The sequence below is a fragment of the Haliaeetus leucocephalus genome, unplaced genomic scaffold (assembly GCF_000737465.1).
Source record: "Haliaeetus leucocephalus isolate CR32 unplaced genomic scaffold, Haliaeetus_leucocephalus-4.0 Scaffold587, whole genome shotgun sequence".
NCBI classification, from domain to species: domain Eukaryota; kingdom Metazoa; phylum Chordata; class Aves; order Accipitriformes; family Accipitridae; genus Haliaeetus; species Haliaeetus leucocephalus.
Window position 1 is genome coordinate 7,199,717 of NW_010973023.1, and position 24,037 is coordinate 7,223,753.

At 39.6% G+C, this 24,037-nt stretch overlaps 1 protein-coding gene across 1 annotated transcript in view; it reads left to right on the top strand.

Moving 5' to 3' along the window:
* Window positions 1–24,037, top strand: part of LOC104838333 (dynein heavy chain 5, axonemal-like) — a 170,630-nt gene that overhangs the window by 117,545 nt on the left and 29,048 nt on the right. The window contains exons 64-72 of the mRNA XM_010578013.1: window positions 2,602–2,757; window positions 3,024–3,206; window positions 5,283–5,453; window positions 5,880–6,258; window positions 7,364–7,635; window positions 9,509–9,673; window positions 14,202–14,469; window positions 19,194–19,315; window positions 20,528–20,875. Of these exons, the coding sequence (XP_010576315.1) occupies window positions 2,602–2,757; window positions 3,024–3,206; window positions 5,283–5,453; window positions 5,880–6,258; window positions 7,364–7,635; window positions 9,509–9,673; window positions 14,202–14,469; window positions 19,194–19,315; window positions 20,528–20,875 (2,064 nt within the window). The remainder of the gene's footprint in view (window positions 1–2,601; window positions 2,758–3,023; window positions 3,207–5,282; window positions 5,454–5,879; window positions 6,259–7,363; window positions 7,636–9,508; window positions 9,674–14,201; window positions 14,470–19,193; window positions 19,316–20,527; window positions 20,876–24,037) is intronic.

Consider the following 24,037-nt stretch of genomic DNA (forward strand, 5'->3'; position numbering starts at 1 on the left):
CCTGGCAGGACCTGCGGATCTGTGGAGAGAGGAGCCCACGGTGGAGCAGGTTTTCTGGCAGGACTTGTGACCCCGTGGGGGACCCACGCTGGAACAGTGTGCTCCTGAAGGACTGCACCCCGTGGAAAGGACCCATGCTGGAGCAGTTCGTGAAGAACTGCAGCCCATGGGAAGAACCCATGTTGGAGAAGTTCATGGAGAACTGTCTCCTGTGGGAAGGACCCCATGCTGGAGCAGGGGAAGAGTGTGATGAGTCCTGCCCCTGAGGAGGAAGGAGCAGCAGAGACAACGTGTGAGGAACTGACCCCAACCCCCATTCCCGTCCCCCTGTGCCACTGGGGGGGGGGTGGTAGAGAATCTGGGAGTGAAGTTGTGCCCAGGAAGAAGGGAGGGGTGGAGGGAAGGTGTTCTGAGATTTGGTTTTATATCTCATTACCCTACTTTGGTTGATTTGTAATAAATTGAGTTAATTTTCCCCAAGCTGAGTCCGTTTTGCCCGTGATGATAATTGGTGAGTGATCTTTCCTGTCCTTATCTCGACCCACAAGCTCTTTGTTATATTTTCTCTCCCCTGTCCAGCTGAGGAGGGGTGAGTGATAGAAGGGCTTTGGTGGGCACCTGGCATCCAGCCAGGGTCAACCCACCACAGAGGGAAGTAAATGACTTGCAAAATTAAGAGCAGACAGGATCAGGCAGTTGGTGCCTCATGGCAATAACATTTTAGGGTAAGCATTTTAAGAGAAAAATAGGGAAAAGAAAAAGGGAGGAATTGGAAAAAGAATGGTAGCCTGAGATAGAATGAAAATCTTGGAAAAATGAATACCTTTATTAAAAATATCATGAAAAACTCTCCTAAAATGTATGAGTTGTATTCACAGAATTTAGGCATTTTATGACTGTGTGAAATCTACTGTCCTACAGTAGATAACATGGCTTCCTCTAAATTACATGAGACCTTAGTTTGCCTCCCCGCAATTTGAATCAAGAAACGCTAATGTGAGTAACCAAGAGGAAACAATAGAGGAGGATATATCTCATATTCCACCCTCTTTGAGACTTGCATCTCCTGCTCAGGATTTCAGAGAGCCACCAAGCTGAGCTCAGGAGTGGCAACAGCGAATCTCCTTCATTCAGGGACCTACAGTGACATTCTCTGCCATTCTGTAGCCTTTCCCCCAATAATTTTAAAGTGTCCTCCACCCTCTGGGTGGCAGCTCTCGCTGTCTACCATCATGCAGCCTGCAGAAGGGGACTGCAAACACGGGTTCCATTCTCTGGTCCAGTAACTGCGTAAGGATCTTATATCACTCACCAAAGCAGGGACTGGGAGATGTAGATTAAAATACCATTTCCTCTTTCCCCACTATTCATACACTATTAAGTGATGATGGTGTTTGACTGATGAGCCAGAGAAAAATGTCTACCAGGCTTACTTTGTGGTCAGTACGTGTGAATATCCAGCCTTCAAAATTTGTGAATCCTGGTGGGGCTTAACTACTGAGCTGCTGAGTACTCTCAAAACTTACATGGCTTTGAATACACACAGGTGCAGCCTTTAAATGCAGAGGAAGCTTTCCTGATGAAAACTCAAGTTATTTATGCAATTTTAGGCATCCTGGCTCAGATGTCAGCTGTGTTAGAAGAATCTGAGTTCTCCCCCTGTAAAGTCCAGGAGGAAGAGAGTTATGTCAAGACTCTAAATACCCAAGTGTTTATATTGTGCCTTTATATCTGGGATATTGTAATTTGCTATGGCCTTGTTAGGGTTATATTGTTGGTCACTAAGACAGTAACTTCATCCCTCAGTTTCATTTGGATTAAAAATGTAGACAACATGCTGGTTTGGTGGATACACATGTCTACATTATAACAAAGCTAAAAGTGCAGAGTGATGGAACATAGTATTAATTTTTAAATAATATACTGTTTTAAGACTGTGAAATGTGCCGCTAGATATTTTAATTATACCTTTTTTCAAAGAGCACTGCCTGCAAGACAAGATTTATTTTAAAAATATGTCTATCCTAGTTTTTTTTGTGGTAAAACCCCCACCCCCAAATCATGACTTAACAGATGACTGGAAAGGCTATTCAATTATCATCTCAAATATGCTTATGTTAGATTTATTAAATTTAAATAAGTGAAAAGGAGTCTATGTGATTTTTAGCAATTTTAAGACTTTATATTGTGAAATGAGAACTGAATTGGAAATTCAACACCTGATGTGAGACCAGGCCCCCTATGTAATACTGGTTCCCTGTCTGAACCCTATAAATATTTCCCTCCTTCACATTAGTGTTCTGAGCATAAAACCATTAATATTTAAAAGGTATGAAGATACTACAGTGATTAGATAGATATGTAGATAAGTAAATAAATAAATAGATAACAATAAAGAAACACATCAAGTGCAATCCCCTTTTCTGTTAACCTTAAAGCAAAACTTCCATTCATTTCAGCAGAGGTGAGTGTTGGTCCCTAAAATTTAATCATTTGTGTTGATATCCCAGGATGAGTGTCATTTTTGAAAGCTGCAATAGATTTTATTCTGTTTTCTATGTGCTTGCAAAGGCATGCTATATTGTCAACCAATCTTCCTAGGTTACAGCTATGAACCACAAGTTCTTCAGATGTCATATAGAGGACTGCCTGTCCCTTGGCCGACCTTTGTTAATAGAAGATGTTGGAGAGGAACTTGATCCTGCTCTTGATAACATCTTGGAAAAAAATTTCATAAAATCTGGTTCAGCACACAAAGTAAGATGAATTGTGAACATGAAAGTAAAAACCAGTAGGACAGATGCTGGGTGTCTGGTAGTGTGGATACTGCTGAGATTCACACCTTTGCAATGCTTATAAAGATGAGCAGTGAACTCATGGGGTTGGGTTTTTTTACCCTTTAAGCAGAAAGTTTAAAAAGTGTAAATGAGAATATAAAAAAAGAGTTCATCTATTTTTCACTGGATAAAATAATTTTTTCTGCATTCAGCTTTTGAAAATTGAGTAATATGTTTGATTTTCAGGTGAAAGTAGGTGACAAGGAGGTAGATCTGATGAAGGGGTTTACCCTTTATATGACAACAAAATTGGCTAATCCTGCCTATACTCCAGAAATTAGTGCAAGAACAACAGTGATTGACTTTACTGTTACTATGAAAGGGCTGGAAGATCAGCTCCTTGGCCGTGTCATCCTCACAGAAAAACAGGTATGTAGTAGTTTGCCCTATTTATATAGAGGGAAGGCTTGTTCAGTATCTGCACCATGAATGGATATATTCTGTCTTGGGTGAAATTAAATGCAAGAACAAAACTGTGAATGAAAGCTTAGGGGATTGTGCATTTGCTGAAAGACAGTGTGGAGCTGGTTTTTGATTTAACGGAGAGACCTAAACATTTATTTTAAGATCTGGCCTTGGAAAGAGAAGAAAGAAAATTATTCATTAAAAATACATCACAGGCATATACATGACATACATAAAGCATCTTTATTCCTTCACATATAGCAAAGGCTCCTTGTTCAATCAGGAATCTCTTTTATTTCTGAATTCTTTTTTAAACTTAATTTGAATTACATGAAAAAATGCTTAGAAACTTGAATTACTTTTGCCAGCCAGGCTCTAGTGTGCAAGGAGATACAAGATTTTTAAGGAGCCCTAAACACTGAATTGACTCTGCCCTTACTAAAATTTGCATTGCTTACGTGGAAGCAAATATAAAGAAGAAAATCCTCTCTTGGGTGTTTTTCAGGAATTTTATTTCATGATACCAAATCTGAGACATCTTCCAAAATAATTTAATTCCTAGATTGTTCCTGTTTCTTTCTGTGTGGTCTAATTTAACAGCCTGGTTATCCAAAAAATTAGGGGTCAGTTCATCATAGGCACTGGGGACATATGTGATTTTTTTACTGTGGCAGTCACACCAATAAATACATGAATGCTATGGTCCAATTACACTAAAATGTAATATTTGCTTATTTTCTCATTAAAGTGAAAGCACAAAAGGTGTATTTCACATCAAATTGAATGACTTATTTATTTCAAATTGAACATTTCATAATTGTGTCTTTGTGAAGGAAGTAACAAAGATTAAATTTTGGATTAGCAGAGCTGCTGCTTTGAATAAGTAACTCAGGTAGGCTTGTTCATGTGGGAGCAGTTCCCCACCTAAGGGAAATAATTCCTCCTTTGACTTCCCAAAGCATGTTCTAACCAGTGTGCTTTAGTGGTGCTGTCACTTTCTCTGGCCAACACCTTTCCACTTTGCTCAAACAAGCATTTGCTGAACTAAGGACTGGAATCTAAGTGCCCTTCCTTCAGTCTGACAGTCACAACCAGAAGCTAGAAAAGTCATTATTATGCCCAAACCTCCTGTGAATTGTTCAATGAAAAATTGAAAAGCTGCAACAGCAGGTACTGAGGGAAAGCTATCCACTAGCAGGGTGGGACAAATGCTAGGGATGCAAAACCTTTAATCTTTACTCCAGTAGATGTATGTTTATGTAAGCAAAATTGAACAGCATCGGCAGGAGTGGCTGGGATTGAGTAATTTACCTCAGATGGGAGACAGACTATTTAAATCAAGATAGAACTGAAACTGGTTTCTCGTGACCTACATATAAGCTTCTACTTTTAAACTTCCAAATAAAAAGAGATACGTACTCATCTCCCCCCACACAGATAACCTCACTCTGTGGTGTTTTGCCTGGACAAAACTGTTAGAGAATTCATATTGAATGTATGTAGCAACACCTAGACTGCATTTTGGGGCAAAAATATACTCACTGAAAAATATTCATCAAGTGCTGCGTATCAGTTGAAGAGACCTGCAAGCGTAGCTGATTAGTGTCAGCCCTACTTGCTGCACAGGGACATGCTTGCAGCTGATCAACATTTATTAAACTTCTTCCCTTTAGCAGATATGAAGAAATCATGGTTGTTCTGTCTCTTCTGTCTCGTAAAAGATGAATGTCCTAGTGTAGATAACCAGAGCCGATGGAGCTCAGATAAATTTGGTTCAAAGAAAAGACAAAGCATGAACAGAGAATCTGAAGAACATTCTCATTAAGTAATTCAGATGTCTTTTCACTCCTCACTATGCTACATTAATCAAATAAATGCAGTATACATATAAATTACTTTAGTATATAATATTTATGCATTTCATAGAAAAACCAGCAAAGCCCCCAATTTATCATGCGTGAAATCACATGTTTTCTGTATCATTATAAGGAATCTCTTTGAATTAATCTTAAATATTGTAAGGAAAATTTCTGAATACAGGAACTGGAGGCAGAAAGAGTAAAACTGATGGAAGAAGTGACATCTAACAAGAGGAAAATGCAGGAGCTTGAAGATAATCTACTCTTCCGTCTAACCAGTACGGAGGGCTCTTTAGTTGAAGATGAGTCTCTGATAGAAGTCCTAAGAATCACTAAAACAACAGCAGAAGAGGTGAATTTTGAATCCATTGCAGATACCTTTTGTAATTGTAATTTAAAGATTATTTGTAGACAGGTGTTTTTTTCTGGTTTTGTTTTTTCTGTTCAGAGCCACTATATAACATCTGACTTCTTAACAAATAAATAGTAGAAACACTATCATTTTTTCTTCCTAAAATGTTGCAAAATTAAACTATTACCTGGATACTGCTTTGTATTCCAGGCATACTTTGCAGGTGTAAGTTTGAATCAAATCCCATTGTGCTTGGTGTTTGAACACATGAAGACACAATGTCTGTGTTGAAACACTGACACAGGGAAGCAAAGCTTGACTAAAAATACCATAGTGATTTTAATCAAGACCTTTTCTTTTTGCTTGTGCAGTATAAATCACAAATGACATGACTTAATCTGCATGGTCTTTTCAATTAATTTTAAGGTCAGTGAAAAATTAAACATAGCAGCAGAGACAGAGGTGAAAATCAATACTGCACGTGAAGAGTATCGGCCTGTTGCTGGTCGTGGTAGCATCCTTTATTTCCTAATTGTGGAAATGAGCTTGGTTAATGTCATGTACCAAACATCCTTACGGCAGTTCCTTGGCATTTTTGACCTATCAGTGGAAAGATCTCGGAAATCTCAGATCACAGCAAAAAGGGTAGTGTATATAATCGAGCATCTCACCTATGAAGTCTTCAAGTATACAGTTCGAGGGCTGTATGAAAATCACCGATTCCTGTTTACATTGCTTCTGGCACTGAAGATTGACTTGCAGGCCAAGAAAATTTCACACACTGAGTTTGAGACACTGATCAAAGGTAATTTCTCTAAAAATGTTCCAATTTACATATGTCTGTGAACTGCCAAATTCAGATTTTGCAGTGCTTGCACTAACAATACATTGCATCTAGTGGATCTAATGTTTTTTAACTGGTGAATGAAAGTATGTATGGCCCAAGAAGGAACTAAGACGAATTTTCCAAAATGAGAATAATATAGATTATTCATTATCAAAATAATGCTTAGATAAAGATATTTAACTGTTTTACATTAAAAACAGGGAAAAAAAAAGTCCATTACTTTGTAAAAGACCATAGTTTTCTCCTGTAAACCTCTTTTTTGAGTTGCCACGTACCTATGTCTGTAAGCTTGGAGACAGTCAGCAAAATCTCTTCTGATTTTGTACCACATTTAAGTGTCAGTATAAAAAAAGTGGAAATCTGTTACATGTTGTGAAACATTGTTATATGTAGCCTCTGTTGCATTATGCCACCACTGCATGTCACTACTAAGACACAAAGACAATGAAAAATTTTAGTAAATTTTATGAAGTTTTGATGGGGGTGGACCACACTGTCTCCAAGATATGATAAGTACAACTAGATACCGAGAGAAGATAAATCCAGCCAGGTACTTGCCATCCAAATATCTCGGTTTGCTTTGCAGACACCTGTTTATGTTCAGCTGTGACTCAATTGTGTTGGAGGTGCAAATGGGCATGATGCTGGAGTGGTGGTTGAGCTGAGGGGCTGTTGAAGTTGTACAGTCCTGGAAATGAACACACGATGTGCTTTCTTATTCTGTAGTCTAGGTGAAGGGAGATTGGACTAGCCATAGGTCCTTTCTACATCTGGTCTGAAGACTTGGGTTTGAGTATCCTTTTAGGCAGGCAAGTTTTGTTCCAGCTCTACAGATGGAGAAAAAGTAGCACAAAAATTACTGGGATACCAGCTTTGGGAGGCACTGAGACCACTTCCCCAATCCGTCTTTGGTAAATGACTCTTCTATGCAAATTGTAGGTCTCCATGTCCTGGTTTATAAAGATTTTTACTCCCTAAATTATAGAAATAAGTATTTTTTATTACTTGTCACTTTTCTCTTTAACAATGGTTGTTTTCCTCTATAATGCTTTTCACTTTACAGGAGGTGCCAGTTTGGATCTGAATTCTGTGGAACCAAAACCAAAGAAGTGGATCCTTGACATGACATGGCTCAATCTTGTGCAGTTATCTAGCTTGTACCCTTTTAATCAACTTCTGGTGCAAGTTGTTAGGAATGAGAAGTCTTGGAAAGCTTGGTTTGATGAAGAAGCACCCGAAAAAGCTGTTATTCCTGATGGGTATGACAGCTTACTGGATCAATTCCGTAAACTGCTCCTAGTGCGTAGCTGGTGCCCTGATCATACCGTTGCCCAAGTAAGACATGCTTTTCTACAATTGTTATGCCTTGTGGCATCTCCAGTAAAACTGCTAGTTCCAACTTACATTCTTTGAATTTGTTTTTATCGTAATATTTATTCCAGAGTGAGCTATTTTGAAAATCAGATACTGAAATCCTCATAATAAATATATGTGAAAGAAATATTAATTTATTTAATTGCAATGAATTAGAAGAGGCATTGCAAAACATGAAATAAAGTGTGTTGGAGCTCTAAGAATACTATTCTTTTTGTGTGGCACTTCTAAAGTGGAGCCATGAAACTTGTAAAGCAGTTGCATTTTTCCGGTGAATCAGAAGATACATCCCTATTTTTTCACAGAAGTGGAAAGAGAACAGTTCATTTTGATGACAGGTGCACTAAAATAGCAGATAAACTGTTTACTTACCCTCCATGCTGAGGAAGTAATAATTAAGACTGTCTCATGGCAGATATTGTAAAAGAAACTGCAATAGACTAGCAGTTTCTCCACAGTTTGTGATATTTGGATCTTTCTTCTCTGTGTAGGTCAAAAAGATGTATGAGCCTATGAGTATCCTCTTTTCACTTTTTTTGTCTTTAGCTACACTGGAAAGTAGTACTTCTGATTTCCTGCATATCTCAACTTTACATGTTACATGTTGTGATAGCATCTGTGTTGTATGTAGGGGACACCATTTTTTCATGGACCTCTTTTTCAACAGGATGCCCTCCCCCCATCATCCTTTTTCCTTTTCTTCTCTTCATCTGCTAAATAAGAAAAAAGTTTGGGAGCTCCGTCTGCCACAATTTAAACAGACCAAAGTAATAAATCTGCTACTGATCATTTATCAACACGCTTATTGTCTTGCACAACCGTCTTTGAGGAAGAATGTCTCTGAACAGTGGTTTCAAAAATTGTAATTATTTTAATTTTTCAGGAAAGAGGGGATCCTTTTTGTTATTATCTTCTTTATCTCTTCTTTCCCTACTGTGTTTCCCCAAGTGTTACAAAATGTTACCTCTCTTTGCTAGGGCAGAATTAACACTTAATAGTGGATGATTGAGTTATTTTTGATGGAATTAGTGTCTTCCTCAGTCCACCTTGTTCCCAGGTGTTTCTCTCCATAATACATGTCTCAGAATCTGTGCTAGTAGTTTACACAGTTGGAAAATCATGTCAGTCAAAAAAGCATTTCATAGACCAGGATAGCTTTAGAAGTCCTTTTAGAAACTGTCTGTGAAAAGAGGACAATAGAGGCATAGGAAAGGTTTGACCTTTAAGGATAAAGTCTGATCTGTGTTTATGTTTTGTAGAAATAGATATTCAGTGTAAGAGACTTGAACTGGATAACCACTGGACAGGAGAATTTGTTTGAAGTTCCAACAACTATATGGAAGATTGTAACTGGGTCAGATTAAAGATCTGTCTAATCTGCTATGCTGTAGAGACAGTGTCAACAATACATGCTTAGAGGAGCTAAGAATGGGGCTGGTATAGAGAAACTCTTTTGTTTGGCTATCCACCAAGCTTTAGCAGTCAGTAATTTAGGGGCAATATCTGGGCTGTCCTCAGAGCCGACAGTGGATCTATTCTGCGTGGATTTCTTTAGTTCTTTTTAAAAAACCATTTAGCATCCTCTAGCAACAATATTCACAGGATGGCTGTTGTGTGAGCAGAATTCTTTCTTTTCTTTGTTGGAAGTTTGCTATCTGAGAATTTCAATGATTGCCTCCGGTGGACTGTAACTTTTGTTATGCCAAAGTTGAAAATGAAAGTTTAGAAAGTCATGGCCTCCCAATGTATTGGTAAATTCCACAACAGTGATAAATGCTAAATCAATTAAAAAAAAAAAAAGGCATATATTTCTTGTAACTTTGCTTTTTTTTAGGCTCGACACTACATTGCAGAGTCTCTTGGAGGGAAATATGCGGAAGGATTTATTCTTGAAACGGAAGCAATGTGGACAGAAAGCGACTGTCGTACACCTTTGACATGCTTTTTATCAATGGGGTCTGACCCCACTGAAAACATAGAACGTCTTGCAAAATCAAAGGTATCCTCCTAAACTGAGTTTGCTAGAGCTGATAAAGACATTTAAATCTATCCTTTGAACTAGATATGGTATTTCCACATTTTATGGAAGTTCAAATTATGATACTTGTATTCATACCAGTGTTCTCTGGAAGTTAATTTTGGAGCACTAGCTAAAATGCATTTACTGAGGAAATGGAAATGTTACATTCTTGCTTATTCCAGTTGTTTGATTCCAATGAGCCCTCTGTCTTTATCCAGCAGACTATCATAGTCCGTTACATAGTGAAAGGACTTAACTATAAGAACAAAGCAATCTTTGTGGTTTACTCTGTGTCACATTCACAGTAGGAGCTGACAGTAATGATGTTTACAAGAAGATAAAGGAAAAAATCATAAATATGGTGACAAGAGAAATTAATTTGGACACCCTACCATTCAATCAGTTCACTTGATGGAGACATTCAACATTTCTTACAGCACAGCATCACTTTAAGGCACTCTGTGCTTTATGTTTTATGGTTCACAATGTAGATGCAAGTATAATTTTCCCAAGAAGAAGTTATTCACATTAGATCTCCATAAATTTTTTTCCCTGTTAGAATGCATCTTCATTTAGAGGTGCAGGATTTTGGTATGCACTAAGTAAGACTTACTTGCAAAGGTGGGGGGCACGCACAAATCTCTTTAACTTATTAATTAGAAAGTTTAGATGCTCATTCTCTTTGAAAATCAGGACTCTCCTATTTTATTTGTCTGACTGTAATAAAGAGTACTTAAATTTAGGAACTAACTCTCTCTTGACTGTTTAAACTTAGCAATCATAAGTCTGAAGTTATTGATGTAATCCTTGTCCCCCAAAACTGTGCAGCCAGATAGCCAGCCAATATACAGACATAGGGAGGGAGAAGGATGGCAGTTGGGTGAGCAGGATTTTTAGGTTTATTGGAAGCAATGCATTGGAAGAACAATTTTATTCCTATTCACAAAATATTCTACTACCTTTTCCTAAGATGTGAGAGATATTTTGACTTTATAGAAGATTTAAAATTAACTGCAAGAATATTTATAGACTAGAAATGGGCAATTTCTTTAGTCCCTTTTCAAGTCCAAGTGAACACATTAGGTGGTTGTGATTGGATTCCTGTTTTCACAGTCTGTGGTGTCAGCTTTGTGATGATATTTTCATTCACCTATTCGGCTCTTCAACACATGTATCCTGTGAAATGGACTCCTAGATACGTACTTACCCTGTCTCCAGTAGGAGTTAGTTTCTGTAATCAATAAAGAGTAGCTCCTTTGAAAGCAATTCAGAGCACATGATTGAAACTTAACTCTGAGTTGCATTGAGGAGTTGAGTATTTCTATCCCATTGGCCATGTAAGGGGAAGAGGGACACTAACCTCCTAATAGAGTCATTTGAAGTCAGCTGGTCACTTAAGAGGCACTCTTGCAAGGAATGGAACAAAATGCTCTCCTATTCTGTCAAATCTTAAGCAAGGACTCAGCCTGTCTGGGGAAGTGCTGGTAGGTGGAAGGTGCTCTGTAATTGTGACTGTTAAAAGACAGCAGTTTTTGCTTTCATTCTCAAAGTGTGTTGCAGTGGGCAGTTTTAATATGTTTTCATGCTTTAAGGAAGCATGTATAGAATAATAGAAAGTGAGGTTGCAAAAGAGCTAAAGGGATTGTCTTGTTTATTCACGCATGGTTTATGAACAAGGCAACATCAGCTAGGCTGTCATAACCTGAAGTTCAACTGTAATGTCAACTGTAAATGTAAAGTTAACTGTAATGTTTAATTGTAAAGTTCTTGTCTGATTTGAAGTAAAGATCGTACTACGCAGCATATAGAAACCTTTCAAATTTACACAACCCACCCAGAGTCTGCAAATCAAACTACAAACACAGATCTTTTTTTAAGTAAAAATGTATATTAACATTGTGGGACTGGAGAAGCACCTCAGTAGTTCTCTAGCTTTTGAAAAATATATCTAGAAATAATTTACAGTTTTCAGAAATATTTGCAAGAGGTCTTTGTGTTTATTGTACTGACTTCCTGTCTTTCCCTGGGCTTTCTCTAACTTTTTCCAGAATAAAGCTTTGACTTAGGTTAGCTGCACCAAGGATCTGATCTTGGTACATATGTGATTCTATACCTCCAAAGTATCTTATTTATTGTTCTTCCCCCCTCCCCCCTTCTTAATGATAAAAAACTTCGAAAAGACATGCTGGGCCTATTTTTCCGTGATTTCCCTTTTACAGGCATGATTTATAGTCCTAAAATGGATTGTCAGTACTGTTGGTACCTCTAAGTATGAAATTAACAATATAAATCCATTATCTGCAGTTGGAATTGTTCAAATTTGTGACCAGAATTTAATTTTCACTCTAAAATTTAGTTATTCACATAACCTTCTCCCAAAGAAATGGAAACAGTATCTGTGACTACTGAGCTATGTAACCTTGTTTATAAACCAAGCAAGCTCTATCTTAAAACTGGTTGGATTTCTGCCCCCTTTACTTTCACATGAGGATGGAGTGAAAATTTAAGTTTCTGAATTCAAATGAAGTTCATTATGCCTAGCACTTTGACTTCATTAAAACCAGGTATTTTTATTATTATAGAGATAGTTTCTTCTTTCAGGGAATGATGCACAGAACCTGCAACAGAACTATCAGGGCCACTGTAGTAACTAAAATGATAGTATTTTCATCTGGATAGCAATGTGTTAAGATGACACAGATCTATTGGTATGACTCGCTGTTGAGAGAAACATTCTGTATGCAGACATTTTGACAGAGTTCTTTCAGAAGGAGTAAAATGAGGACAATCCATAGTGAAAAATATTTTTTCCTTGTCTTGATGTTTCCATAACCTTTAATGATTGTACATTTGAGAGGTAACATTGCTGAGAAAAGCAAATTTTAAGCAGATGCTTTGTTAGGGAATAATGTACCAGCTGAATATTTATGCACTCTGCAGGGGTAGTCATAGTCTTTGACTTATGGAAGTGCTAGCTGTACTCAGATACATCTTAGAAAGGGTAGGTTTTGCTCCTCCAGCACATAGCCAACCAACTTCACAGGCTATTTAGCTTTGCTTCTTTTAGCTGCAATTTCAGGTTTTACTGACCTGAGAGCAGGATTTAAGTGCTTTCTTATCTTTGGCATTCTCTTCTTCTTAAATCTTTTGCCAGGATGTGGAGGATCATATACAGCAGCTGTATTTATACTTTTCAGTAAAATCAGGTCAGGGCCTGTTCTCTGACCCTAAGGCCAAATGACCCAGCACAGCTTGTGTCCATATGCTTAACCCTTTTCTCCTGCAAAAGTAGGGCAGCCTCATCCATGCTGTCTAGGACTGGATGACTTCCTTCTTTTTTGTTTCACAGTGAGAGAGTCCCAGTAGCAGGAAAACTTAAGATTAACCTTTGTAGCTCTCAGCCAGCTGAAAATAGGCCCAGATTGATAAGTCTTTATGCAGCTCATCGCTCACAGCATGGGGGATATTCAGCTGTAGGTCTTGAACAGGAAACTGTCCATGAAACCAAGTCTTTTCATCAGTTCCCTTGCCCTCAACACATATATAGAATAAGATGCTCAGCTGGGTTTGATAATTCTGGTTTTCCCTGGTAGGAGTCAGGCAGCCAACCTAAGCCAGGGGACTACTTACTTAACAAGAACAAGGGAAGTAAGAAGAGTAAACAAGAGGGGGTCTGCCTACACATTAATTACAGTCCTGTATGGTCCTGATAGCAACCTCGTCAGCTTGTCTTTTTCAGATCCCCTTGTGAGAGCTTGTATCATCTTCTGTTTTTCTGAACAACTGGCTTTCTTCTCCCATGGCCTCTGAAGGAAAGACTCCATAAATTTCCAGAATTCTTGTGTTTGCATTTATGATCTTTGTCTCTTCTGAATCCAGGAAACTAACAGCTAGAAAACTAGCTAGAGCTAGCTGATCACCAAACTCTGAATCAGGGGCTCTGGAGCTGCCAATTAACAGTACAGGATGTTTGCTAAGGAATGACTTAATGTGAACCAATCTTTCCCGTCCCGCCTGCTTCCTCGACAGTTCTCTGTTAGATGAACTAAACATGTTCAGACAGTAAAAGACACCAAAAATATTGGCTTTACTCTGTGCATTACTTATTATGTGGAGCCTTAATGTCTGTCCATCTCAAGATAGTCCACATCATAGGAAAAAGAATAGTCAGGCAGCTATGCTGCTCTGTACGCCCTGCTTTATTTGGGAAAGTGGGGAAGAGGAAAGGAAAATGTTTCAATTGTCTTATCCCATTGACTTTGTTAGACCTGCAAAAAAAGATTATGTCCAGTGGGTTTAGTTTTCTTCCAGCAGGTGGAAAATAAGACCAACTTGGAGGGTTTTGCTTTTTTTGTTTACTCTGTTTTAATATAATCAGTCTCCATTGATATTAGCGGTTTTCTTTGTGTCACAGTGTAACTACACATGGACCTACAGAAGCAATACATCATGTGTATAATCATTCTAAAGAACTATATATAAAAGAAACTTTCTTTTTTCCTTCCAGAATATTCCCTGTCGTGCCATTTCAATGGGTCAGGGCCAGGAAGTACATGCAAGGCGCCTATTAAATCAGTGTATGCAAGATGGAGGATGGCTTCTTCTACAGAACTGCCACCTTGGCTTGGAGTTTCTCAGTGAATTAATGGACACCATTGCAACAACAGAATCTATGAGTGAAAGTTTCAGAACCTGGATCACTACAGAGGCTCACCCAGAGTTTCCTATTAATCTTTTACAGTCTTCTATCAAATTTACTAATGAACCCCCTCAAGGTAGGAAGCCATGCTTTTTTTGAGTTTTGGGTCTTGCTTTTTTCCTCTGCTCTGTATCACTATACTCTGTGCAGTGTTTTAGGTTTTATTCTTTGTTGTTTCATTAACTAAATACAGCACTGTGTAAGTCAGTCTTGCGATGTGTAAAGCATGACTCTTTTGGGGAGAAAATGGATATCATTTGGTTTTGTAACAGAAGTTGACAGTGATTTTTGTTGTTTGTGTAGAACCTGTGGAGAATGCCAGGTCAGTGGTCCTTTCTTAAACTTAGTACACTCCATCACTCTTCTCTTTCTGTCCTGTTGACCCCACCCAAGGATGCAGGGGGTACAGATCCTGTGCTCTGCTGGACAAAGAAAAGAAAGGATTCTTCTGAACACCCAACCTCAACCTCCCAAGCTGCTGTGTGTAGCTGTGGCTATTGCTTCTTGTTATGTCATCTGGGACTGCTGACAGGATACTGACCCTAGCATCTTTGTAATCGTCCTTCAAGTATTTGTGAGCTGCTACAGAATCACCCCTTAGCCTCTGTCACAGGCAAGACAGTTAATAACAACCCATAGTGGATCTGAATACTGGGGTTCACTTGAGAACGAATGAGATTAGGGTTTTTATGCTACTTATTTTACACACTCACTCACTCATGCTCCCAGCCTCCTGTACTGCATTCATTCCATCTTGACTTCCCTTCCTATTGGAGGGATCGCAGCTGGTCCGGGAAAGTCAGGCAAAAATTCATGTTGGTTTCATGCTGTGCAGCTACTTGCAGCTACCAGTCTTGGACATTACTGGCCTAGGTCCCTGGGCATCCCCTGGCATTTGCCTCCATGCATGTCGCCTACCTCCTGGATCTTTCCCCACTTCCAGGATGTTTCCTTAAGCTAGGATGTTCATCTTGCATTCTGGGCTGCTAAGCCCCCAGTTTTCCTAAGTAGTCTATGTGCAGAAGTACAATGCGTGATCAGCGTCCTAATTGACAGTTCTGATTCATGTTTCTGTATTGGAGGATTCAGGACATTTCACTTTTTGCAGCCTGTACTATGCACAGATAACAAGTAGCAGATTTGTCCTTGAGAGTTCAAAATTTCAGTTTTGGACAGCCACCATCCCTCATACGTGCACACATTTATCTGCCACCTTTCAGTGTTCACAATTTAAGCTGTTTTTTGTATACCACAGCCTTGTCTTCAACAGACTAAACAAACTCAGCCTTCTTGTCCTGTGTTTGTAGATCATGCACTCTCAGGATCTGACCACCTTTATTGCCCCATCCAGTTTCTCCACACCTCCCTTGTGTGCCAAATGTGGACAATAAATCTGAGGGGAAGCCTGATCAGTGCTAAGTGGAAAGTGATAAGAACTTCCTTCAGTCTGCTGGCTGTGCTTCTTCTGAGCTAGCCCACTATCTGGATTGCCTTACTTGCAAGAAGAGTGCAATTTTGGCTTATAGTCAACCTGGCATCTGCAATAACCCTGAGATGCTTACCAGTAGGCCTCAGCTAGCAGATCTCAGCTTGTACAGATGCATGGGGTTATTGTGCTGCAGGTGCAGAACTTTGCACTTCTCCTTGTTGACCTTCAAGCAGGTTCTGTTGGCCAAGTCTTCATCTCTCTCTAGATCCCTCTGGACAGATGCTCTGCCATTTAGTGTGTCAGCCACGCTTTCTAATTTAGTATTGTCTGCAAATTTGTTAAAGTTGCCTTTTGTCTCCTTATCCAAGCCACTGATAAAGATATTGAACAACATCTGTCCCTGGTGTACTTTGCTTTTTTTTCTGGCTTCTAGGGTATCTTAAGCCATTGATCACTTACTATTCTTTGAGCCTAGTAACCAACCTGCTAGCCTTCTACAATAAGATGATTGGTTTAGTGGACGAGGGGAGAGCATAGGGTGTTGTTTATCTTGACTTGAAGAAGGCTTTTGACACAGGCCTCCAATACATCCTTATAGGCGTACTGATGAAGTACGCATTACAGAAGTGGACAGTGAGGTGGATTGAAAACTGTGTGAACTCCCAGGCTCAAAGGGTTGTGGTCAGCTGCACAAATCCAGCTGGAGAGCAGTCATCAGTGATGTACCCCAGGGGTCAATATTGGAGCCAGCAGTGGTTAAAATTTTCACTAATGACCTGGATGCTGGGACACCCTCAGCAAGTTTACAGTTGATACAAAGTGGAAAGAACAGGCTGATACACCAGAAGATTGTGGTGTTTATTCCATGGGAGTTTCACATGCTGGAGAAATTGTCTGACAGGAATCTGCTTAACTTCAACATAGGGAAATGCCAAGTACTCCCCCTGGGGAGAAAGAACCTCATGCACCTATACATGATGGGGCTGACCAGCTGTAAAGCAGCTTTGCAGAAAACGACTTGGGGGTCCTGATGGAAATCAAGTGGAACACGAGCCAGCAATATGCCCTTGGAACAAAGATGGCCTGCAACACCCTCAGCTGCATTAGGAAGATCATTTCCAGCAGGCTGAGGGATGTGATTCTTCTCTACTCAGCCATGGTGAGAGCACATTTGGAATGGTGTGTCCAGGTCTGACCTCTCCAGTGCAAGAAAGACATGGACAGAACGAGTCCAGTGAGAGGCCACAAAGATGCTGAAGGGATGGAGAACATGACATATGAGAAGAGGCCAAGAGAGCTATGATTGTTTAATCTTGAGGAGAGTGGTATCATACCACTGTAATGGGAGTGAAAACAGCAAGACTTTTCTCAGTGGTGCCAAGTGACAGAAAGAGAGGTGATGGACACAAATGGAAATCCAGGAAATTCCACTTCAACATCAGAAAAAGCTTAACCCACTGCGAGGGTGGTCAAATACTGGAACAGCTTGTTCAGTGAATTTGTAGACTCCATCCTCAAAACCCACATGGACAAGGCACTGAGCAATCAGCTCTAGTTGGCCCTGCTTTGAGAAGGGGTGTTGCGCAAGGTGACCTCCACAGGTCTCTTCCAACCTCAACTATTTGGTGTTATTCTGTGTGATATGAAAACATCCAGCTTTTCTACGTAGTCTCTCACCTGTTGCTCTCCTGCTGTTGAATGTCTCTCTCTTACCCAAACTATGCTGCTACCTGCAGACATCCTTTATAAGTTTATAGAAGCAAATTACTACCCTGCCTTATATCTACTCATTATGTATGATGAGGGAAGGTTACTTTGTATTTTGGACTATGGCAGAAAGAAATCCTCAAGCCTGACACTTATTTTGTCTTTTAACTCCCTCATCTTTAACTGTGTAATGCATTAACTTGCCCTTCATTTATATATATGTGTTGCCACTGATTTCAGTTAATGAAGTCAGTAGGAGCTGAGAATTTTTATCCAAGGTTGTATTTCATGCCTCAGTCATTTAAACCTTTTATTTCAGTACTCATCTTCCTTTGAATATTAGTAAGATGTGTACAAAATGTCTGATCTTTGTGAAAGATATGCTGTTTCAGTGTATATACGCCACTCTCAAGAGCAGTTAGTCAGTCTGCTGGTAAAAATTTCTTACTTCTTTCTCTTCTCCACCCCCCTTTTTAATTCAGTCCTCAGCATCTTTTTATTGTACTGTCACCCCTCCTTATCATTCAAATGATAACACACTATAGCTCCAAGAGGCTATTTTAAAAGTCAGGTAATAGCCAATTTACAACTTGCATTTAGTAATAGAAATATGCCTGGTGTAACAATTTAAGTCAGGATGAAATTTAAACAGCTTTAGTTTTCTGATTCTGTCCTGCCACATCAGTAGCACGAGGTGATAAGGCACTTTTATTTGATTACTTTGTCTTGATTTTGGGACTCTCTTATGATGCCCTTATAATATTTTCAAAAGCTATTTGTTTGAATATTGTTCTACAGGATCTTTGTGAAGTAGGAAAGAAGCAAAAGGGCTTTTTTGTGTCATAGGAAGTATGATGACTTGGACAATCTATTCACTGCACTCGAAATCTGTCTTTTTAGACTTGTGTTAAGCTGATTAGGTGGAAGATATCATAAGAGGGACCTGGCGTCAGTAACTCATGCTCAGTGTTGTCTGCCAAAGGCAGACTATGCTTCAGTAGCGCTGCTTGAAAGCATCTGGGAGTAGTGGGGCTTACATATTCCATGGAAGCTGAGATTGTATCAATATCATCTGCCTAAAGCTGTTCCTGGGATATGAAATGTCAGCACTCAAACAAACCTCCCCAAGTATTAGTATTTCCACTATGAATTTAGGTTCTCATCTCATCAGCTTGGTGCCTGTATGCCAGTCTGAGAAGCTGCATACAGAATTTTGAGATTGTTGTAGGAATGAAATCTAAATAAAATTGTCTTCAGTAGAACTAAAATCTCATTTCATATGTAAATATCGAAACACAAACTCTGGGATATTCAGTGCTATATTTCATATGACGTTAGGTGTCTTTTTGATTGTCATATAGTTGCTGAATAGTTATATTTATATTTCAGTTGTTATTGGTAACATTTAGAATATGATCACTTAATTGGAATTCCTTTCAGACTTCTGAATTTAATTTCATGTGTCATCTACCTGAAACAAAATGTAATTGAAATTTGCCTGCTATGACCAGCTGAACAGATAATTGATTCAAAGAGATTATTTGAAGCTATAAATAAGATGCTACTGCAAACTGGAATAGAGAATTCTGCTTAATGGAAGTTGTACTTATGGGTTCCATACATTTTTTTTGCTCATATATTACATTTTTATATTTATTTTCTAGGTGTGAAAGCTGGCTTAAAACGAACATACTCAGCTGTTACTCAGGATCATCTAGAAGTGAGCAACATGCCACAGTGGAAACCATTGCTATATGCTGTAGCATTTCTTCACACGACTGTTCAGGTTTAAAAATACATTTCTTTTCTTCTGTCATAAAGCCATGTTTCATTATGAATGCACCATGTTATTAAATGGAAAGCATGTTTAAATGAAAATCCCATGTTGGTAGATTAATACAAATAAAATAAGAAAGGAAACAACACACCTCTATTACTGCAACTGTCTTAGAGCTTTTAACTCTGCTCATGTTGATCTTGTACCTCCAGCAGGGATGGTATTTGAGAGCAAAAAAAGGACAGCCAACCAATGATCAATTAGTGTACTCTTCTGTTAAAGTCTTTGGGCATGGCTGTGTGATCTGTCTTTCAACTAACTGTTTTTTTACTAATATTTTAAATCATAAAAGCACATTAAAGAAATTTACAGCTTGCGTTGGAAAACCATGGTCTTAAAACTGCTGCTTTCACAATGAGAAGGGCTAAAAGGGTGAATATAAATCCTTCCTGCACTGAAACCTGTAGGAGGAAATGAAGGTGGAAGATGATTTTGGGTCTTGCCTTTCAGGAGTTCCATTAAAGAAAGTGCTTTATGGATTAACCACAACTTTTGATCATTCTATTGATAGATTTTGCAGTATCCTCAGTTTATATCTGGTGCGTAGTTAATTTAACTCTGTGGCATCCATGCACTGATACACTGTGGTCCAATAGAAGCCTGTGGTATGCTTGTCCTGCGCCCATCGCTTCTTTATTCGTGGAAATTAAGAATATTTAAATACCAGATATTGCCCTAACAACTACATACTGCCAGCTGCATCTGTAAATGATTCACTAAGAAGCAGCTTTTGCTACTTGGATCTCCACCATGCAGAGGTATCAGTGTTACGAATATACTTAGTCCATAAGAGGATCACAGACAATGATCGTGGCTGATGAGTTTGGACATCCTTTCCTAAAACAGTAGCTTCGTTTTTGAAATTCAGAAACTATACTTCTAGACTCACAGATTTGCTGCACTTAAAAAAGAGGATTTTTGTTCTTTGTTCGTATCTCTCTGCTGATGATGATAAATGAAGATATATTTAACTACTAGATAATTAACCAAGCATTTGGCCTTGCATGTGTTAAGAGAAGAATAATTTTTTAAAGTTGGTGAAATACAGCCCCATCTGAACTACTGCATTCTTAGAATATTTCATCTATTCTTGTGCACTTCATGTTTTCTTCACAGTTACTATCAATCAGCCTTTTACCTTTAACTCTATCTATTTTACAGGAAAGACGAAAGTTTGGTCCACTGGGCTGGAATATTCCTTACGAATTTAATCAGGCAGACTTTGCAGCCAGCGTGCAATTTGTTCAGAATCATTTGGATGATATGGACATTAAACGTGGAGTGAACTGGAGCTGTGTTCGCTATATGCTTGGAGAAGTACAGTATGGTGGCCGTGTAACTGATGACCTTGACAAAGCATTGCTGAATACATATGCAAGAGTATGGTTTGGAGAGCATATGTTTAGTGAAAATTTTTGTTTCTACAAAGATTATGTTATTCCAAAAGGGAAAACAGTTGAAGACTATCTCCAGTACATAGAGCAATTGCCAGTGATTGATACACCTGAGGTAAAATGTTTCAAGATATTAAAGGGAGTTTTTGTCAGATAAATAATTTAATCAGGTATATTTTCCAGAGCCATAAATGTATAGGTCAAGATTAGCAGGCAGACCATTATAGTGGGTAGATATGCTGACCAGGAAGAGGTAGATGAGGCCTTCTTCAAACAATTGGAAGAAGTCTCACATTCACAGGCCCTAGTCCTCATGGAGGACTTTAATGACCCTAATTATCTGCTGGAAGTGTGACACAGCAGGGTTCAAGCAGTCTAGGAGATTTCTTGAGTGCATTAATGTCAATTTCCTGGCACAGGTAACTGAGGACCCAACAAAGAAAGGAGCTTGGCCGGACCTGATACTTATGAGCAAGGAACTGGTCAGGGATGTGAAATCCGGAGGCAGCCTTGACTGCAGTACCAATGGTGGAGTTCAGGATCCTAAGAGGAGGAAGTAGGACAAAAAGCAGGACCACAGCCCTGGATTTCAAGAGAGCAGACTTCAATCTCTTCAGAGGTTTCTTCCAGTCTTGGAAGAATCCCATGGAATATGGCCCTGGAGAGAAGAGGGGTCCAGAAGAACTGCTTTATATTCATGCATCACCTCCTCCAAGCTCAAGAAAGATCCATCCTAAAAAATAGGAAACCAAAGTCAGCAGGAGGCCTGAATGGATGAACAAGAAGTTTCTAACTGAATTCAGACATAAAAAGGAAGTGTACAAGAGGTGGAAGCAGGGGCAGGTGACCCAGCAAGAGTATAGAGCTACTGTCCAATCTTGCAGGGATAGGGTTAGGAAAGCCAAGGCCAAAGTGGAGCTGAATCTGTCAAGGAATGTGAAGGGCAACAAGAAAGGATTTTTCTAGTATGTAAACAGCAAAAAGATGACTAGGGAAAATGTGGGTCCGTTGCTGAATGGGGCAGGAGAACTACTGAGAAATTATATGGAAAAAGCTCAATGCCTTCTTTGCCTTAGTCTTTACCAGTAAAACTGGCCTCCAGGAATCCCAGGATCCCTAGACAAAAAGTCTATAACAAGGAACTTACCCCTGGTGGAAGAGGACCAGGTTAGGGAGCATTTAAACAAACTGAACATATGTATGTTCATGGTACCTGATGGGTTGCACCCATGAGTGGTGAGGGAGCTGGCTGATGTCATTGTCAGGTCACTCCCGATTACTTTTCAATGGTCATTGGACGAGGTTCCTGAAGAATGGAAGATAGCAAATATCACTCCAGTCTTCAAGAAGGGAGGAAGAAAGATCTGGGGAACTACAGGCTGGTCAGCCTCACCTCAGTCCCTGGGAAGGTGCTGGAGAAAATCCTCTTGCAAAACATTTCCAAACATGTGAAGGACAAGCAGGTGATTGAGAGTAGCCAGCATGGATTTGCGAAGGCCAAATCATGCTTAACCAACCTGTTTGCCTTCTACAATGAGGTGACCAGCTTGGTGGATGAGGGGAGAGCAGTGAATTTTTTTTACCTCAACTTTAGTAAGGCCTTTGACACTACCTCCCATAACATCTTCATAGACAAGCTGACAAAGTATGGGTTAGGTAAGTGTGCTGTGAGGTGGTTTGAAAACTGGCTAAATAACCAGCCCAAAGTCCAGCTGGAGACAGGTCACTAGTGCTGTATGCCAGGGGTCAATACTGGGGCCAACATTGTTTAACATCTTTGTTAATGACCTGGATGATGGGGCAGAGTGCACCTTCAACAAGTTCACAGGAGATACAAAACTGGAAGGAGTGGCTGATAGACCAGATGGTTGTGGTGCTACCCAGAGAGATCTGGACAGACTGGAGAACTGGGCAGAGTGGAATCTCATGAAGTTCAACAAAGGGAAATGGAAATTCCTGCACTGGTTGTCCTGGAGGACAACTAGCTGACCATGAACCACCCTCATGGCAAAGAGGCCAACAGCATCCTCGGCTGCATTAGGAAGAGGGAGGTGATCCTTCCTCTCTACTGAGTACTGGTGAGACCACATCTGAAGTACTGAGTCCAGTTCTGGACTCCCCAGTACAAGAAAGATATGGACTGACTGGAGCGAGTCCAGAGCAGGGCAATGAAGATGATTAAGGGACTGGAGCATCTGTTATATGAGGAAAGGCTGTGAGAGCTGGGACTCTTTAGCCTGGAGGAGGCTCAGGCAGGATCTTATCAATGTGTACAAATACCTATTGGGAGGGTGTAAAGATGGAGCCAGAGTCTTTTCGATGGTGCCCAGTGAAAGGACAAGAGGCAATGGGCATAAACAACAGGAAATTCCATCTGACAAGAAGAAAATACTTTTCTACAGTGAAGGTGGTCAAGCACTGGAAGAGGTTGCCCAGAGAGGTTGTGGAGTCTCGATCTTTGTAGATATTAAAATCCCAACTGGACACTGTGCTGGACAGCCTGCTCTAGCTGACCATGCTTGAGCAGGCAGTTTGGATTAGATGACCCTCAGAGATCCCTTCCAAATGAAACTATTTTGTGATTTTGCAATTCTGTATGGGATTGAGCAGACATGTGAATGGAAAAATAATGAAAGTAAAAAAGCCATATGGTCTCATTTTGCAAGTTATAATTGGGAGATTATTCCATTTTGACAACAGGAAGATCTGGATATTGCCATGAATTAATGGGGTAGGGTGCAAGGGTAGCTCTTGGTTGCAACCACTTTTACATGTCCCAGTGTGCGTATCCTGCAGTGGTCACATTAACTGGAGGTCTGCAACTTTCTGCTCCCTCTAGTACAGGCACACATGATGAAGCTAGTTAAAATCAAAACAAGTGAATGCTCTGGATTTCTGTCTCATTGCTATAAAGTTGATAAATGCCTTTGGAGGTAAGTTCTATTAAAATTTAATAGACAAGACTAAACAGAAAAAAATGGTTTTCTGTTACTGATAATTGCTGGCTAAGAGGGCAAGAAGATTCCAAGGTCATAAAATAAACTTGAAAAGTTTTAAATATCTGAAGGTAGTAAAAGCAGAATGCAATGGTATTTGTGCTGGCAACGACACAACTTTTCCAAGTGAGGGTAAATGCAGCCATGATAATGCACCAGCAGGATCCATTTGAGCCCAAGTCATGAAGTAGTTCCTATCAGTGTGCGAACCTTGACTCTATCAGATTTCAGCTGCCACTTTCATGGATCTGCTTTTCTAAGCACTTGGGAACCTATCTCAC